This window comes from Pelobates fuscus, chromosome 5, assembly GCF_036172605.1.
Source record: "Pelobates fuscus isolate aPelFus1 chromosome 5, aPelFus1.pri, whole genome shotgun sequence".
Classification (NCBI taxonomy): domain Eukaryota; kingdom Metazoa; phylum Chordata; class Amphibia; order Anura; family Pelobatidae; genus Pelobates; species Pelobates fuscus.
This window is the reverse complement of record NC_086321.1, coordinates 354775952-354796823: the sequence shown is the minus strand read 5'-3', so window position 1 is coordinate 354796823 and position 20872 is coordinate 354775952. Positions and strand designations below refer to the sequence as shown.

The 20872-nt window shown below is 40.5% G+C and overlaps 1 protein-coding gene across 1 annotated transcript in view; it reads right to left on the bottom strand.

The window, feature by feature from the left end:
• The window catches only part of LOC134611756 (fibrillin-2-like), a 146633-nt gene that overhangs the window by 52557 nt on the left and 73204 nt on the right, over positions 1 to 20872 (bottom strand). The window contains exon 6 of the mRNA XM_063455964.1: positions 20471 to 20566. Coding sequence (XP_063312034.1) covers positions 20471 to 20566 — 96 coding nt within the window. The remainder of the gene's footprint in view (positions 1 to 20470; positions 20567 to 20872) is intronic.

The following is a 20872-nucleotide window of genomic DNA, read 5'->3' as shown; positions in this document are numbered from 1 at the left end:
ATGTTCCTGGCCTCATCAGAAACCACAACAATTGGAATCTAACTCCAGGCTCCTAGAGATGATTGCAGTTAAACACATGCATATGGGGTTTCTGTACTAAAATGAAATATTTCCAAAGCTTTAGGAAACTCTCATGTCCCCTGAATCAACTGCTAACGAAAGTGAACACTTAGAAAAACAGTAGTAATATTCAGCGTTCTTGCCCACTAAATGACATCACTAGCCCATATGGTATGATCTTTTCACACCAACGAAGTAGGTCCATACAGTACTAACATAAACACCTGCTTACACTGGATGTGTATACATAAATACTACAGTCTACTTACCTCCTTAACTGTACAACTATACCACAATATCTTTGTGTATGAGCTGTACATATTATAATATGGAACGGCTACATATACACAAATGTACAGCACTCTAAACTTCATTCCCTTTTTTTTTGTCTTACAGTGAATTTGAACTTCAAAAAAAGATTGTGTCATTAACCTTAAACTGCACTACAAATCACATGATCACCCCATGGAATGTTTTCTACACATCATTCTGTGATATCGAATGTTAATTTAAACTTGTGATTCGACTTTCCCTGTCATTTAGGCTGGGTCATGTGCATTTAATGGAAATGGAAGGGGAAAAAAAAGAGGTGTTGTTGTAAAAAGTATAAATATAACAAACAATGTGATCACAACGCAAACTAAAAATGCACGTTGGAAAATGGCAAGAGTCGAAGGACCTCGCTTAGAGAATCAATTGCCAATAACGAAATTGTGGCGCAAATGCCTAAAGCCAGCTGTGCTGAACGATTGACCAAAGCAAGACAACCTCAAACGAGAATGAGTACGCAGGGCAAAAAGCTGTGACATTGCATAACAGAGTTGTCTGTATTGGAGATTCGATGTCCAGCTATCACAGAAGACAAGGTTAAATAAAAAAAAACTTTAACGTCTCTTTAATATTTTGACTGCGTAATACACTTAATTAAATTGCAGGGTCAAACCATATGTGTTTTGTTAGTGTCTGTGTGAAATTCGGGCTCTGATTGTCTGAGTGGCTCTGAGTGACCGGTATGGGTAAATACGGCTGAGCGGAAGTTATCTGCGTGTGTGAATGTCTGGGCTGGATACAATTAAGTGTGAAAAAATGTGTCCACTTTTTTTTTTCTCAGTAAATTTGTTGTAGTCTGCATGGGAATGCGGAGATTAAACCACTGATGGTATCAGCATGGCATTTTATGTGTAGTCTCGGTTATGTCAGTGTAGATTTATCGCATAGCGTGTATATGGGTATTTGCAGGAGCCTGCAGCTCCGATATGGATATGACAGTCTCGAAAGACACGATAAGATTATCTGAACTAAATTATGGTTGGGTGATACCTAGAGTGTGTAGAATTTTTTGGCCTTTGTGTAGGATATAATCACAGGAAATTGTATTACCATGAAAACCACTACATTCTACAAAGAAAATGCCCCCTCTTTTAATTAAAATGGAAAAGCTCTGCATTCAGTCAGAAGAACATATATTCTTGTCTTCGTAGAGTTAGATTTAGAAAGCACAATATTCATCATTTTTCCATGCATATATATGGGATAGTCTATTCGCTCCATGAATTGAACATTCACATCTCACAAAATTGGGATGGTTGAGAGGCATGATAATATATATACCGGTAGATTACATAAATTCCAAATGTGTGTTTTATCTTCATTTGGAAACAAGAATGACGTAACACTTATATCCAATCATTGCTGGATTATGGGCTCATGGGCCCTGGCCTGGGGATGAAAATTATGCTAGGCCTAAATACAAATTTTAAATGTTTTTTTTTTTTTTCCATGCACCTGATCTCCATCTGCAACTATGCATGAAACTATCCCCACTAGTATAAACTAGACATTACAAACTTAGAAAATCATAATTCACAAGCTTGCCGAGTCACAGACAATTTCCGCGGGAGAGCAAGGATTAAATTGGCCAAATCCCATCCTTTAGAACATCTGGTACATTAATCCAATGAGCCATGCATAAGAGAATGCCCACTATTATGCAATCTGACCAGGTACATTTGCACCCCTCCAGTCATGAATAAGGGGATATATTAGATTAGAAATTAGTATATACAGTGCCAAAGCTACCTTTGGGACTTTATGTTTTATGGACTGAGTTTCCATGATATTCAGCCAGGCCAAGAACGATATCTGTGCCTTGGACACATGCTATAAATATGTGTTGTCCAACATTTCCACACAGCAACTTGCAAAGACAAATCAAGCAGCTTGGGCCTACTGCAATGCATTGGCTTGGAAGTTGAAGCTTCAGCTCCAACTGCCCCTATGTTAATCTGGCCATGTCTCTAAGTACACAGAGCAAGGTATCATGTCAGGCTAATTCACGTACAAGCCAGGTTCCTGGGGGGAAATTATGTTTTGGTCTTGTAAACTATACAAGAATTTGGCAATAATGATAACAGTCCAGCTATGTAGTACCAGGGCTTGGTAACTATCATTTTAGTTCATGCATTTTGCTTTGGAACCACCACATCTTGGTGCTCCTGGACTTTACAATGTATATACTTGTTTTCGCGTTGTTAAACCACTGCAGTTGGATAGGGCCTATATGCCCAGTTTATCAAGCAGCAGCAGTACATGCCAAGGAATCTGAGGTTTATCAACAATTTTAGTGTATGCCGTCTCGGCAAGGGCCAATTTCGGCCTTAGGGATACAAAACTCACGAGACATCACAATAAAGTATTGCCTATTACCGTAGACAACCCTTACACATGTAAGGGTAAGGAAATTTAATGTTAAAAAAATATGACATATTTTAAGTTTTACGTACATATGCATAAAATATGCTTATGATATCTGTTTTTATTCTCAGTGTTATTATTTTGTTTCCAACAAAAATGTCCCATGATCTCTCTCCAAAAAATCAGCTAAGCAAAATGGAATGGAGGACTGGCGTCAATATAAGTTCAGACATAAAGTGCGTGACCAAATTCGTACAGATTTTAGTAACATGGTCTCCCAGCTGTAATGTCATCTTGTTTTTTTAATCAACAACCTTTTTGTTTTTCAGTGGGGAACTGGAACACAGTTAACGTATATTTTTTTCAGATATTTTGCACATGCTGCTGTCTCAACGTTGTGCAACTTCTTGTTCCTCAGCCACAGCTTTTTAGCTGCATAAATTATTTTGATGTAAATGAGAATTACGATATTTTTACAATTTATTATCCAAATATGAAATGAGTTGCCAAAATCACAGAATGCCACGCATGTTTTATGGCTACATCATACGGTTAAAAACAATAGGTCATTATGTTCAAGGTATACAAACTTTGTCATGGAAAATGTTCACATGGTACTTTCTCTGTTTTGAGAGGCACTTCTCCAAGCTAAGTGCTCCTTGATCCGTTCCATACAATTATGTTTCTATCTGTTAGGAATATGGATGGAATGGTAGAAAAATGAACTGGGTGCTATTGTTGTTACAGGAAGTACTGCTGTAAAAGGCTCACTCCAGAAAGGGCCTCACAGGGTCACGGTATAAAAAGACTCGCAAAAATAGCAAAAAGTTATTTTATCACTTGTTTAGGAGGACATTTTGATATCCACTCTAAAAAATGTTAGGGTTTAGGAAATTTTTTGCACAAAAATAAACTAGTGAGATTTGATATGAACACTCAAATCTATACTAGCTATAGGAGTGGAGCGCTACAGAATAAAATATCGGGTATACACTTATCCTAAAATATATATTAGGCTCAAACGATGAATAGATACATAAAAGAGAAGAAAGGAAAAACCATATAGTGTAAATCGATATAAAAGGTCTATATCAAATGTATAACACAAATGTGTCAATATACATGGATAAGAGCCTCTAGGTGACAGGCTCAAATCACATCAGCAGTAGTGTCGTATGGTCATACTGCACCTTTTTGTATCCAAAGATGGTATCCTCAAGATATTGAATAAAAGCGAGAAAAAACTCTCTGCTCTATACCAGGGATAGGCAATCTGTGGCACTCCAGATGTTTTGGACTACATCCCCCATAATGCTCTGACACCCATAGGCCTGGCAAAGCATTATGGGAGGTGTAGTCCAACACATCTGCAGTGCCAAAGATTGCCTATGCCTAGTCTATACATGTAAATAGACTTTAAATTATTTTGCCCACTAACACCTGGCTCTGAGTATATTCACTTGAGTACCTATAGAGGGGGCACCACCACTTCTATAGCAGCAGGTAGTATATAAAGCCAAATCAGACCTAAATATATTTATTAACTTTACAAATAAAAACATTAACAAATGTAAAGAAAAAATATATGCGAAAAACATACATAAAAATTATCTATGGTTGTCCAAATCCAGGCTTTTCGTCACAAAATAATTTCTCAATCAACATATATTTCCTGTTCATTCCAGCTGATTTTAAATATCCCCGGTTTTGAATCCTATTTGTCCATTCTACTAGCCTTCCACCAATTGTAAGCTGGAACATAGGTCAGTTCTTACATCTGTTTTTTATTATTAGTATATCATTGGAGTGTTCGGAAGTTACGTGACGTCCCGAATCATGCCACCTCCGATACCCACTCCGCCATCTTACTTGTGGGCATATACCTCTCCTATTTTGACCGGAAGTGATGAAATGGGATATTGTCTCACGCCACTTCCTATCGTGTCGACAACCTCCATTCTGAGTATGGGAACTAACATTGCATCACATATAAGTGAGAAATTGGCAATGTCTCTAACCTTTAACAGTATTAGTGTTAAAACACATATAATGAAAAATATACCAAAAAAGAAGCATCACATAATAAATATAACAAAATAATAATAAACTCTTATTGTTCACTAATAGAGACATTCTCATGTTTATATTGAAAAAATGAATGGAAGATTTACTGTATTCACTAGTTAGGGAAATTCCCCAGTCGTTTGAGTTTAAAATCTTTCAAAACTCATTAAGAGAGGCCTCTTCTCCCCTTCCAAATAAAAAATATATCGTCTATGTATCCTCCAGGTTTGACCCCCAATCACCATGACCATATATAAAAAGTGTTTCCCAATGGGACATAAAAACATTGGTGTAGCTGGGGGCAAACCTAGTGCCAATCACTGTTCCACAGACTTGAAGATAAAATTCTTCTCCAAACCAGAAATAATATTAGGAAGTATTTGTGCACATTTAGTAAACGGTTAATTACATGGTTTAAAAATATACCTGTACGTTTTTAGACAAAGTTTCCCTCTTAATATGAAGAGAAAAATATCAGCCCAGTTGGAATACTTCAAGTCAACTCATCATAACACATTGTTTAGTGCAAAGTACATAGCCTCCGACCCAGAGTTGTGTAAATTGCACAAATTAGTAGCAGGACAGGAGACGCTATTCATGTTAGAGACCTATCGTGAATCTATGGACATCTATCACATTGGTGAATATTTTATTTCATATAATGGCTTTACACAAAGGTTGCTCTTTGAAAGAGCCTCGTGGAATGAGTGTAATCTGCAACTGATTGAAATCAGATGCAAGGTTTAGCAGAGCGTTGAATGACATACCAGGAATTATCGGGATCTTTGTTCTGCAGTGCAAAATAAATACACTGAGAGTTATTTACTTTAACTACAGATCAATAAGCATTAATGATATCCATCCAGCCATCGAGAACGTGCTAAAAACATCTGTGGCCAGTAATTCCAAAACCCCCTTTTTTATGCATAAACACTGCAGAACATTTGGACGAAAACATTTAAATTATAACATTTTCTGATTTCTTTTTTTTTTTCCCACTAAAGAAGGGCTGGGCTAGGTTTACATTAATAATAAGCAAATGCCGCAATAAATACCTAATGGGCATAACTCCAACTGTCTCACAGTCTGGGAATTTAATTCATCACAGAGAACCCCCTACTGACTTAAATTGAAACCTAACATGGCCACAAAGGAAGAAATAAATCAAATTATAGCACAGCAAAAGTCGACCCTTTTTTTATGGAAGTTATACTGTAAAAGCTTGGTAGTGACTGATTACGTGTTTTATCTACATTGAATTTGCATACTTTCCGTGCCCACAGATTGTATGTATTACATGTTTTTGCCAGATTATGCGTTTTAATTCATCCTTTCACCGGCAAATCCCATTATATCAAGGCGTAGATGATATGTTATCGGTCACTAAGAGTTATGTTTGGTCTTCAAGAGTTAGAAAACTAAGATATATCGTAACTCTGTGTTCTGCGTTTTTTTATGGAGAATCAAATTCAAATTAGTTTTTTCTTTTTAGAAAATGATGCTTGATCATATTTTTACTGAGAGTGTTGGCTTGTAGAATGTTTCTCTGAAATTTGCAGCTTAGTGGATAAACTCCACATGATAACTTTTACAATCGCTATAATTTTCAATTCACTTTTCATGTTACTCGCCTTTAGTAAATCTCCCTTAAAACATGAGTTGATAATACTGTTTTTCCCCTTCTAACATGATTGCTAGAGTGGGTAAGCTCTGTCACTAAATGAAAAACGGAACACTTCAATCATTATCTTTCTTAAGAAAGCATCCAACATATACTGTATCTATGTACAATGTAGTGTGAATGTTAAAGAACACTGGAACATGTTGCTGCTAAAGCAGTAATGGCTAATATAGTTAGTTGCAGATGCCTGTAATTTATATTCATTTAGCCTCAATTATCCTTTAACTGAGCATCATGGGAGTAGTTGTCAGAAAGTGCCCTAACATGTTTAAAACAATCTATGGAGAAAAGACGAGACAGGGGGGGTATGATAGAAACATTTAAATACATAAAGGGAATCAACACAGTAAAGGAGGGGAGTATATATATATTTTTTTACAAAAAGGAAAACTACAACAAAAAGAGGAGAATGTATATTTCCTATTTTCCATACACATCAGATCCATCATCAAAAGTATCCTAGGTGGGGATTGTTCCACCCACGCTGTTACCATAGAGCGGTTTGTCTGCTCCGAAAATTGTAAGTATATTTCATTTTCCTACAACTTATTTGCAAACATGGAGAGCACTATGGGCCTTCTTTTTCTTTAAATGCATGCAAACTACACTACAACTACCGTTTGAGGAATATCCTACAAGTGGGGAGTTGAAATACCACTGTAAGCTGTTTTACAGAGAGCTGGTTATAGCTCTAAAAAAACGTGAGTTGGCAATTTTTAGTTCTAAGTTGTCTATAGTCCATAGACTTACAATACTGCACTATTGGTCTCCTATTCTCTCTTTTGTATATGCCATTGATGTGTGATACCACTCCGGAAACAACATTTGAAGACTTTTATGACCTCAAAAGGAATTTTTTTTTATCTTTTTCTTGGTGCCTTTTTTGATTACTTACCACAATATTGTACTTATTTTGGTGCTACCTGTATCCTTTGTTCTGTTTGTTCACAAAAATAGGACATAGTCTTAAAGTAGAGGTGCAAAGGTTTAAACATAACATCAGGAAGTATTACTTTACTGAGAGGGTAGTGGATGCATGGCATAGCCTTTCAGCTGTAGTGGTAGAGGTTAACACAGTAAAAGGAGTTTAAGCATGCGTGGGATAGGCATAAGGCTATTCTAGCTATAACGCCAGGGACTAATGAAAGTATTTAGAAAATTGGGCAGACTAGATGGGACGAATGTTTCTTATCTGCCGTCACATTCTATGTTTCTAAGTTTCTATCAGAGTTATTCACTATTGTGAGAATTCAAAGTGACCTTTAAATTTAAGACCAACGTTGCTGAATTGACCTTACATTTTAAATTCACTTTGAATGCTCTTTTTAGTAAATAACCCTATATATTTATGTTATATCTCCCAAAAGTCTTGAAAGTGTCAGGTCAGTCTCAATTTTGGACCCCGGTCCTCCTACGCCAGGCTAAAAAAAACGGTCCCAAACAGTACAGTATGCGAAATTAGCTTAGGGCTTTGCCAGGCTATTTCAGGACATTTCTGCCGATATAAACATGCCTCAGAAGAGCTAAGACTACGGTCAGCTCTTGTAGGGTAGCCCACTTGGCAGTATACATATTTCCTTTCTGACTATGCACATGAATTGTCCCCGTGCTGATCCCACCCCTTGAGGTCTAAATTCTTACCTCAAAATAATAAATAATTGAAAATTGGCTAAAATCTTTACTGACTCTGTACTTGACAAGACTCCATTTTAATTGTTCCCATGCGAAAGACATCAAAAACATGACCGACAGTGAGTTTAAAAAGTACAAAAAAAATTCTTGCTTTAAATAACCATCTGGCCTATATTTACGCATTGAAGGAAGTGGTCATAGTAAATCTATGGTGTAAACATAAAACTGTCATGGTGTCTAACGCGGCCTGTGTTGACATCGGTTTGAAAGATGCACTGATACAGGAAATCAGTATGTGTAAATACAGTGAAATTGTGGGACCAACATAACCCTGGCAAATTTTACACACGCATGGACTCAGTGGAGGGGAGTCATTGTGGTCATTGATGTTAAGACCATACTTGTCCTAAGATGGATGCAGATATACAATCTTTGGCATCAAGATTTCACAGTGATACATGTATACTTTGTATTCCGACCTAAAATTCCTTTTTGCCATTCTTGGTTTTTCCTGCCCTCATTTGCCTGTTTAGCATGTAAGATTTCTAGTTAACCCTTGCTTTTACTTAGAGATAGCAACATCATCACATTGTTTACACAACTTTTTCATTTTCCCTGCGCGATTTAAGATGGCAGCTATTCAACGAATGACAGATCTGATAGGCTGCCGACGTCACGCGATCTCATCAGTGCTTTAATCGACAACTGGGAGCTTTGGAAAATTGTAATAAAAACAGCATGTTGTAATTTGGATCTCTTTACAAATAGCCGAAGGACTTCTTTTCAACTGACGTATGAACTTTAAAAAATGAATTTTGTTTTATAATCTAAAGTGTCATGTGGCTTTTCTGTGAGACGGCTATAGCAAATTTGTGATAAATACTGGTCATAATTCCAAAAGTTTGGGCAATGAAGGAAAATGCTGTTCAAGGGATGAAGCAATAGGCTTCGTGCTTGTTTAGTAACAGGTCTGTCATTATTGTATAATTTATTAGACCGTGAAATCAACATAAAATATGACATAGCAGACAACCAGGCCGGCAAAAACACAGCATCTCACAGCCACATATGTTTACATAGTTACTCATACACGAACAGGGCAGCTTGAAAGTGTATTATTAAATAATTATAAATGTATTGTTAAATAATTATAAAGGGAAACGCAAACAACCATACTAGAGAAAATTTATTGATACTTACCGTAATTTTCTTTTCCTGGCTATTATTCATGGCAGCATTTAACATATGGGTTTAGCTCCTCCCTCTAACCCTCAGGACAGGAAACACAAACAATCAAACAATTAAGCCTACCTTCCCCCAGTATATAAGGTACCCCAGTATCCTCCACACCTCAGTCCAGTAACAAGACAAATAAACCAAGATAGGGTGGGAGACCAAATGCTGCCATGAATAATAGCCAGGAAAAGAAAATTACGGTAAGTATCAATAAATTTTCTCTATTCCTGGCTAATCATGGCAGCATTTAACATATGGGATTCCCAAAGCAATAACCACTCAGGGAGGGTAAGTCATGCTAAAAAATTGTTTAATATCCACTTAAGGCTTAAAAGAGTTCAAGACCGACAGGCCAAACTCTGAATCCAAATGAGAAGAGACATCCACTCTGTAGTGACGTACAAAGGTCCTCAATGATGACCATTGGCAGCTTTACAGATGCTCTCTGCAGGAACTCCTGACTCTGCAGCCCATGAAGTAGCAATGGACCTTGTGGAATGTGCCTTGATGTCCTAGGGAACTGGAACCTGTTTCGCTCTGTAAGCTCTAGAAATAGCCTGAACCGTCCAGGAACGAAGGGTAGCTACAGAGGCTGCTTCACCTTTACGAGAACCTCAAGGTATCACAAACAATTGGGGAGACTTCCTCCAATTAGCTGAGCGACCAATATATGTGGAAAGACATCTCCTCAGGTCTAGCGTATGGCATCTTTCTTCTTCAGGAGAAGATGGCTCCTGAAAATACCCCGGCAGGACAATCTCCTGATTCAGGTGGAAGGATGTAACAACCTTAGGAAGGAACTCCGGTCTAGGCCGTAGCACAACTCTATCATCAAAGAAGGTAGTGAACGGTTCCTCAGATGACAGTGCTCTAATATCTGACATTCTCCTAGCAGATACCAAGGCCAGCAACAACAGGGTCTTCAGAGAAAGAACCTGCATAGGGACTTCATCAATAGGTTCGAAGGGATGTTCCGTCAAGGCCTGCAGAACCAGAGGCAGATTCCAAGGAGCCGAGAATCCCTTGATAGGAGGTTTAATCCTAATGACTGCTTTGAAGAATCGAATCACCATAGGATTTAATGCCCAACGAACACCAGAAAGAGCTGAAAGAGCCGAGCAGTGCACTTTAAGCGTGTTAAGTTGAAGGCCTCTCTCCAGGCCTGCTTGTAGGAAACCCAAAACCTGAGATACGGAAGGGGAACTTAAATCTTGAACCGTGGAATTACCCCATCGTGCAAAGGCTTCCCATACTTTATGGTACGTAGAAGAAGTAGAAGGATTCCTGGAACGTAACAGGGTTGAGATAACCTGGTCTGAAAGGCCATGTTCAACTAGAGACTTCCTCTCAATAGCCATGCATGGAGCCTGAATTTGTGAGGCTCCGGATGAAACACTGGTCCCTGAAACAGCAGGTCTTCTGAGACTGGAAGTTCCCAAGGCAGGTCCATCGATAACCTCTGTAACAGGGGAAACCAAGGGCGACGAGGCCAGAAGGGAAGGACCGCTATCACCTTGCAATGTTCCTTGGAGATCTTTCTCAGAACAGCGTGTATGAGGGGAATCGGAGGAAAGACATAAGCCAGATTGAACCCCCAATTGATGGATAGAGCATCTTGAGCAACCGCCTTCGGATGGTATCTCCTCGACACAAAGCATGGTACCTGCGCATTCCGAATGGTCGCCATGAGGTCCACTTGGGGAAGACTCCACTTCTGGACCAACTGGGTGAAGATCCTCCTGGAAAGTTGCCATTCTGAAGCTTCTATCAGGTGTCTGCTGAGGAAATCCGCTAATACATTCTCCCTCCCTGGAAGATAGGTGGCACACAGGCCCTCCACATGATTCTGAGCCCAGGTCATAATGGGAACGATTTCTCTCATCAGGGCTACACTCCTTGTTCCGCCTTGATGGTTTATGTAGGCAGCAGCTGCTTTGTTGTCCACTCTCAACTTGACCCAGCAATGCCTGATGACATGTTGAAAATGAAGAAGGGCCAGGAAAGTAGCTCTTAGTTCTCTGATGTTGGAAGGTAAGCATTGAGTTTTCGGAGGCCATTTTGCTTGAAAAAATTGATTGCCTAAATGCGCCCCCCAACCTGTCAGACTGGCATCCGTCGTAATGACCACCCAATCTATTTCCCGCAGGGGAAACCCTCGGGAGATATTTCCCCACGACATCCACCAAAGGAGCTTCTGTTTCAGAACCAAAGGAATGCGAATCAGCATCTCCCAATCCCTTGAGCTGGTCCTGAAATTATCCAGAAAAAATTGCTGAAGAGGGCGAAGGTTCCACTGAGCCCACCTGACAAGCTCTATTGTGGAGGAAAGAGTCCCCAGGAGCCTCATAAACTCTCTTGCCGAGGCTGAAGTCTTCAGTCTGAAGTCCCTTATCCGATCTTGCAGCACGATCTTTCTGTCGTGTGCGAGGGATACAATCGCCGTGTCTGAATTGAAATTTGCTCCCAGGAATATCAGTTCTCTTGAAGGATGCAAGTGACTCTTCTCGTAATTGATGAGCCAGCCGAAATGAGAGAGAGTGTCGAGGACTAGTCGTCTGTGTTGAAATATTAATCCTCGGTCCGGGGCCACAACCAGGATGTCGTCCAGGTAGTGGAACACCGCTACACCTTCTTTTCTGAGCAAGGCAATGATTGTGACCAGAACCTTCGAGAAGGTCCTTGGGGCCGTACTTATACCAAACGGAAGGGCCTGAAATTGAAAGTGTTCTTTCCGGACACAAAATTTGAGAAACCTTTGATGGGCGATCGTGATCGGGACATGAAAATAGGCATCCCTGAGATCTATAGATATCATCCAATCTTGGTGATGAACAACAGGAATGATGGAGCGAATGGATTCCATGCGAAATCTTCTGACTCTTAGATAAAGGTTGAGCTGGTGGAGGTCTAGAATAGGTCTCCATTTTCCTTCCGGCTTCTTGACCAAAAACAGGGGAGAATAATAACCCTGGAATCTTTCTCTTATGGGTACTGGCACGATGGCTTTTTCCATAAGCAGATTGTAGACATAAAGATTCAGAATCTCTCTTTTTTGGATGTTGGCAGGAAGCCTTGTGCAAATAAACCTTGGTGGAGGCGGATATTCTTCGAATTCCAGATGATAACCTCCGCTGATAATGGATCTCACCCAAGCATCTGGAATGATTTCCCAGGCCCTCTGAAAGAATGAAAGACGTGCTCCCACTCGAGGAGCCTGGAGTAAGCCACCTTCAGAACTGCTTGTTGGGGCGAAAGGAAGAAGTCTGCGTCTTGCCCCTAGAGGATTTTACATTCTGGCCGCTCTTCCAATTGGAATGCCTCGAGAATTCTCTGCCCGGTCTGTAGGTCTTACTTTCCCTAAAGTAGCCTTGATCCCTGAAAGGTCTGCGGTCCAAATGAGGTCTCTTAGGACGTCTATCTTGTGGCAGCATAACCTGTTTAACCTCGGCCGCTTTTTTAATAGCTTCATCCAGCGGTTTTCCAAAAAGCACTTCCCCCATAAAGGGAAGTGAGCATAAATTATTCTTAGAGGAAAGGTCTGCCCCCCAGGAACTCAGCCAAAACGCCCTTCTAGCGGTGACTGAATGAGCCATAACCTTAGAAAGAATTCTAATGAGGTCAGTGGAGGATTCCAAAAGCCAGTCACTGGCGAGTTTGATATCTCTTAAGGATTCAGCCAACTGACGTCTACTAACACCTTTATCGATGTCATCCTCCAAGTCAAGCAACCAGGAACGCATGGCTCTAGACAAAGCAGAAATGGATTGTAACGAGTATATACCCCTACACGCAGGATCCAGCCCTAACAGATGACAGTACAGAGGAGAGATACGTCTACCGGACCTTAGAGTGGCCGGACTCGACGTAATAGGATAAGACAGAGTCAGGAACGATCCGAGGTCAAGGGCACAAAGAGACAGCGTAAACGAAAACTAGCCGGGGACTGGTACACAGGAATCAGCAAGCCGGCAAACAGTACAGAATAGGATAAAGCGAAAACGAAGTCAGAATACAAAGCCAAGGTCAAATACGGAGAAACACAACTGAACACAACAAGCACTAAAGGGAACTGTAGCAGAAACCACGATAGGGCAAGGAACTAAGGGAAAAGGGTAAGTATAAGTAGCCTTCAAACTAATGTGATTGGCTCCTGTCACTTCCACTCCCCCAACAGGTAAGTGTATGGGGTGATTGGCATGACAGGAGCCAATGGGAGCCTTTTTGCAATTTAGGCTCCCACTGTCTCTTTAAGAGCGCGCCCGAGATTCGCGGCGCGCTCTTAGCTGCAGACGGGACACGTGACCGCTTCTCGCGGTCACTGCCCGCCTTCCTGTCAGAACAGTCGGACGAGCCGCGCGCGGCTCGTGCAGCCGCAGGACCGCGCGCGGCTTGAAGAGAGGACCGCGTCCGGCCCCCGGATAAGGTAAGTACCGCTACATGGATACAGCCGGATGGCAACCTAAACCTGCTGTCATAAAAGCTTTAGATAAATCAGCGTCAATCCTTTTATCCATGGGCTCCTTAAGGGAAGCATTGCTATCAATCGGGAGCGTAGATCTTTTAGCAACCTTAATGATAGGAGCATCAACTTTAGGAACCGTAGTCCACATTCTGGAATCCTCCTCTTTGATCGGATATAACTTCGAAAGCCTTCCTTGACTAGTAATCCTCTTTCTGGGAATTTTCCACTCGTTCTTCATCAGCTCTTTAATAGAGCTGTGAACTGGGAAGGAAGGTCTTTTCTTATGCAAATCACCAAAGTGTCTGTCAGAAGCTGAACATTCTTTGGCCTCTTCCGGCAAATCCAATGTTCTTCTAACAGCCATAATCAAATGCTCCATAGTTTTGGAGTCCAAGGAGCAAGGTTGTTCCATATACTCCTCTTCACTGGAAGAGATTTGCTCTAAATCCAGGTAAGCAGAAGGCTGTCTGTATTCATCTTCAGACTGATCTGAATCAATGCCGAAGGTCTCACCTCTTGATCTCTTATTCTTGTGAGATTCAGCAATTCCCTCCACCACCGCTTGTTTAATCCAGTAAGCCATATCATTGGCTGAGGAGGTAGAGGCTTGCGGTGACTTCTGGCGATCAGATTCTCCTGCGACCATGGCTAAGCATCTTCTGCAGAGCCTGCAGTTATCCATAGGCCTTGCTCCACATCCAGGGCAGGCTGCCGGTTTTTCCCTTCTCCTCGATGGGGATCTGGGACAGGACCGGTCACGAGGGCTGTAAGACACAGAAGTCATGAGACTGTACCCTCTATGCACTCTTTTTAGTAACGTGAAGAAAAAATAAAAATAAAAATGTTGCTCACCTATGACCTATTGCAGATCTCGTTGATTTTGCAGAAGGGGATGATGGATCCATACTGACTGTAGGGCTAAGAACAATAAAAAAAAATAATGTATTCACAGCCCATAATTCACTTACCTGCAGAGCTTTAATAACAGCCTACTAGAGCACTGTATCTTTGAAGGGAAAGAAAACGAGCGTTTTTTAGTCTAAATACCGCCATTTCAAATTTCCCGCTCTGCCCCTTTAAAGGATCGCACATGCTCACTTGGTCGCGAGATCGCGAAACCGCCATTTTGGATATGGGCAAAATTCACTCTGAGTCCGGTCGGACGCATTGCGCATGCGCGAGCGTCTTACCTTCATGCTGATCGTCTGATCGAGGTCTGCATCACACACAGGACGCCAGAGGATTCCCACAGCCTGTGGAACTAACCACCCAGGCTCCCAGGGGTTCCCAACTCCGTGGAGAATGGGCTACATGTGCCTGGGCTTCCTGAGGAGGGAGGCTGACCTCCACAGGGACAAGACCATATCAAACATGGTCAGGTGAGCAAAAAAAAAAAAAAATTATCCAGATAAAACTGGAAAAAAAAAATAAAATAAAAAACTGTCCTAGGGCTAGGAGGACAGGAAAAGACTGAGGTGTGGAGGATACTGGGGTACCTTATATACTGGGGGAAGGTAGGCTTAATTGTTTGATTGTTTGTGTTTCCTGTCCTGAGGGTTAGAGGGAGGAGCTAAACCCATATGTTAAATGCTGCCATGATTAGCCAGGAAAACAGAAAATGTTAGAATAGCAATTTGGCCGTGCTGTTTTTCCTATGTTTTTTTTTTTTTTTGGCCCTGCTATGTGTACTGCTTATCAGCAGACAATGATGGGGCTCCCTAAATCATTTTTCGAGAGCCTTCACAGACAGTTGGAGCTGTGTGTGTATGTAGGTTCCTGCTCTGCAGTCCTATGATAAAGTGAGTTCACCTATCTCTCCGCAGCCTGTGATTGGTGGCTGCTCAGACATTACTGACTGGAGGAGCCACTCTGTGGCATGTAAGTGATACCATCCTGTGGTTTGCGCTCTGTTTTCCTTGGCTCTATACAACCCTTCTATACACACAGCTGGCAAGCTTGTTTTGTCTCTTAGAACACGTACAGTCTCAAAGACATTCTCCAGGGCTCTGTAAAAAAAAAAATCTCACTACTAGGGCTGTCTATGTGAGAGTCAACACATCTTTCAAAACATCTATACAAACCATGCTAGAGAATATGGGATATCTATCTATCTATCTATCTATCTATCTATCTATCTATCTATCTACTGTGTCTGTCTGTCTGTCTGTCTGTCTACTGCATCTGTCTGCATGTCTATCAGTCCATCTATTGAAGGATTAAAGACTAGGGGAGAGTCTGACAGGGGTAGGCAGGCTGTTCCAAAGGAAAGGAGCCGCCCGTGAGAAGTCTTGCAGTAAGGGTGCGAGCAGCAGACAGGAGAAGGTCACCAGTAGAGCGGAGAGACCGAGAGGGGGCATACCTATGAATCAGTGAAGAAATGTAAGAGGGGCTAGAGTTGGTTAGGGCTTTATGGGTAAGGGTTAGTATTTTAAATTGATTCCTGTAGGGTACAGGAAGCCAGTGTAAGGATCGACAGAGGAGTGAGGTGTGAGAGGAGCGACAGGAGAGAAAGATCAGACTGGCATCAGCATTCACCACAGATTGTAGGGGGGGCTACCTATCTATCTATCCATCCATCCATCCATCCATCCATCCCAAACAACAAATGAGAAAGAAATACATTAAAATATATTGTTATAATATTTAGCTTGATATTTTAATTCTAGCAATTGACATTTTTTTAAATGGATGTCAATGGAAGGACTACTGTTCAGTTCCCAGGGTTAACGTCATTCTCTCTATAAATGGAATCTAACCCATTGTATGGTATAACGATTCAAATGCATCATTTCAGCCATCTGTTTCTTACGGGCCCAAACCTTAACATACACAAAATTAAGGAAGGCCTTTGCCGTCTGAGCTGTTCTATCAGGAAGGAAATGGGCAGACCTTATGGAATAATGTGGATGTTATCTGCAGCGAGATTGTATGTATCGCAATTTGGCGCCGGGGTCTTGTCTCTCACCAAACTAATATACGGAGCAAAAAAAAAAAAAACATAAAGCACTTATATTTTTGCATGAACCTGCAAATGAAAGATTTTCGTTTTTTGAGATGAGAAACCCATACTGTCGACCACTGACTCACTTTCCTGAGTGCACAAATTCCACCGGGAAACACAAGCTGGTGCAGTCCACATGATTTCCCCTGCTTTTCCTACAGGGGCTTACCATAAACCTCATTCTCTCACCCATCCTGATGACAAAACCACATTACAGATTTTTCTTTGCGTAGGGGTTGTGGTTGCGGAGGGAGGACAGAATTTTAACAGCAGTGTTCATGCAAACACTACAAAAACACACATTGTTTAATCTACGCACATATGTACTGCAAGCTTTCTTTGGCCAGTTTTCAAACGGTCCTTTTGTTTTAATGAATTGCTACAACCTGACATCTGTGTTCCCCCCTCCTTCTCTGTACGTTCCCTTTCCAAGGATAGAGAGAGTTTCATTTTCAACCCTTTCACTGCCAAGAAGACCCTAAGTAACGTGCTTCAGAGCCTGCAATTTAAAAAAAGGATGATGTGGAAGAGAAAGGCCTTGGCAAGAGACATCTATGACCATGGTTTGATCCCACATAGTCTCTTTCGGTTCCAGAATATCAGATTGTATTTTGCTGTTAAGTAACAATGAAAAAATATAGTTAACTCAAATTAAAATGAGTAACTATTAAACCTATGACACTGCCATAACTAGGTTACTTGTGTCGCAGTTTGATAATCCAATCTCGCCCTCGCTGAAAGGGACACTTAGCCAATATCATCATTCCATTGAATTGGTTTATAGTTCCTGGATATCTCTGGCACTGTCTCTCCATTCAATGTTAAAACTTTGTATAACACTGAATGAGGGTCCCTGACCATCCCTAACTGGAGGTATGGCTAAGGCAGAGGTTAAACTATTCCTTAGCCAAACCAATTCATACCAAGACTGAGAATTTGTGAGCAGTCAGCTGACACTCACCTATTCACAGCCGGGACTCTGAGCTGCTTGGAACTCTAATTTAGAATGAAACCGTTAAAAAAGGTCCAACTCTGAATGGAAAGACGGTGCAACAGGACTTCATATGGTAGTTAAAAGCAGACGTTAATAAATATAGAGATATGGTGAGGGTTAAAATTAGGGTTAGGGACCTATTTAGTAAAACTCAAACTCTTATTCTAACTCTAACCCTAGATGTAAAATCTAAATAAACTCTAGATGTGATTCTAACCCTAACGTTAACCCCAAGTGTTTGCAAACTCCTAATGTATATTCAGTCCATAAACCTATCCCTAACTTTATCCAAATATTTTCCAACTCTATGTGCTGCAGGACCTTGCCAAGCAGACCTCTTAAGTCATTATGCAAAAGATCAGGTAATAGATCTCTACTTTAGCACCCCCACAAAGAACTTTCTGATGTCTTCTTGAGCCCCCCCCTTTCCCACCGTCAAAGCATATTATCCCCCGGTTAACAGTTTAACACGCAGGTCTGCCTTAAATAGTAACAGGAGTCAAAATAGTAAGTGAAAAAAGCATGCATCGTGCCAACCTATTGTGAGAGAATTTGATCCAAGTTGTAGCTTAGAAAAAGGTCTTGTAAACAGGAAGTGCACTTACCTTTTCCCATGCACTACTACGTTGTAGCCTTTGGCCCCTAGTTATTTTCTCTGCATTTGTCTAAGTGATTGTAAAAGGCCCCAAATTTCACAATGTACATGAGCAAGACACTCTAAAAGACATTCAAGGGATGCATTTTAACAGCGCGAGGAACACTGTGTACACTTTAGGATATATTTGCAGGATGCAACAGCAGCCTGCAAGTCCTTAATTGTACATACTCCTGCTTTTATTTGACACAGAGCACAGGCATATCATTTAAGGATAAACTGCATTCATAAAGAATGCAAACATGTTACTAATAAATATAAATAGATAATTTGATAATATGATATATTTTTTGTTGGTGCTATTGTGCAGTCTGAAATATAGCCAGAGAAGGAATACTATATGATCTCTAAAACAATTTATGTCCCAATATTACGGTAAACACATGGACATATTTGAACATAACTGGAACGGCAATAGAAAGAACAAAATCTATCTAATGAGACATCACATATGTCATATTAGCAATGTAATAAACAATTATTATTGAAATATTATTTCAGCAACTCCCCGTCAGCCTCCCTAAAAACCATACAGGACACTGAATATTTATGTTTTCTAGGCTACATCACTTTTCTAAGCAGACGTTTACTGTTATTTATTAATGATGAAAATGTTTTCACTGGATATGGGATTAGTGACATAGCTTCCTTGTACATAATTACAAATTAACAGACATAGAGAAAGCTAAATGTGGAATGCCTTTTATGCCTTCGGAGACTCGTAAAACTCTGCTACATCAGTCAAATCTACACCGGAGGAGGAAAATGGGTAGTAAAACGCAAAGTTTTGAACACTCTTTAAAAAGAACCCAACTGATTTTGTGGTGAAAGGCTCAATTTAAAAAGTATCATGGGAATCTATAGACTAGAGCTATAAACCTCTATAGTGGTGGAAGCCCCAGCTTGCAAACGGAACACTTGTTCTTGAAAATAAAATAACCGAAAATTGATATATTCAGGGGACTATAGATATATGGAAGGACTTCAAATTTTTTTTTTTTAATTACTGTTAAAGAAACACTGCGATGGCCATTATAGCTCGCTGTAGTGGTTATTGTGCTAGGCGCGCCCTGTTCCCATGCCATTGTAAATTGTCAAAATGCGTTAAAATGGTTTGAGTTCTTACCATGGCGCTGCTCCCCTGCCTCTACTAGCGACAAAAGGAAGCCAGAAGCACCTATCCAGAAGCTTCCTTTAGCCCTCAGGACCAGTTTATTGGCTGAGAGTGCCATGTGATCATTCTAAGTAATGAGCTAAGTCCTGCACTGCAGTGCTTAGCTGAGACAGAGGGCTTCCAGCTCTCCGTCATCTGTGGTGGGGACGGGGTAAAACCATTCTAAAATAGTTTGACTCCTTACAATGGGAGTCTCTTAATCCCATAACATATTATTAGCAGTCAGACAATAGAGAACATTGCCTTTATGTTAAAATGTATTTAGGCAAGTATGGAACTGGTAAATGGCTCACTGTAGGGCCTTCCCAGAATGCAATAGTCTAGTTCTAAGACTAAAACGGCATTGCAAGGACTGGGAGCCAGAAGAGAGACTATTTAAATTGAATAATAGGAGGATAAGACAGATTATTACGTTGAGAGGAAAGTATAGTACAATGGCAAACAGGGATGGAAGGAGAAGGCAGAGTGAGTTATCACTGCAGGTAACATCTGCATTATTCCATAACATCTGCCTTTTTCCTTCCTGATATAACGACTCTGATGTATGCCTTCATTTTTAGTATGCTACCGCTTCGGCCTGTAAGAAAAAGATGACTGAATTTATTTGAATCATTATAGCCTACTAAGGGTTCCATTCTATTACAATGTGACAAATAGCGGTTCTAGATTGACAGACAGATAGACAGAGAGACTGACGGCAATTCAGGCCTCTAAAAACTGGGACGATCACTCTGAACGTGCAAGCAAATTGATTACCGACTGGCGGAACGCATTGCCAGGGGAAATACATAGAATTTTCATGAATACAGCTTCTTACCTCTTTCACATTGGGGTCCAGTAAAGCCGTACACACAGGCACATCTGTTGGGACCGATGCAACGCCCTCCATTCTGACACCCGTTTTCACAGACAGCTATATAGACAGAAACATAATATTTGAACTTCACAATGTATACAGGCAATTAAGTATTTATATTTACATTTCATGACAAATGTAGATATAGACCATCTGGTATGAATGACTGTTAAAGAAACTTTATTATGAAATGTTTGTTGGGTCATTTCTAGGAAAGATTATTGGTTACTATAGCAGATAAACAAGTAGACAAAGGCTTGGTGATGTTATGTCTAAAATTAAGTTTGAAGTTTGTTTAGTTTTCCTTTAAATCAATTAAGCATAAAAACTGATTTAACACAGGGATACACATTATGCCCCTTA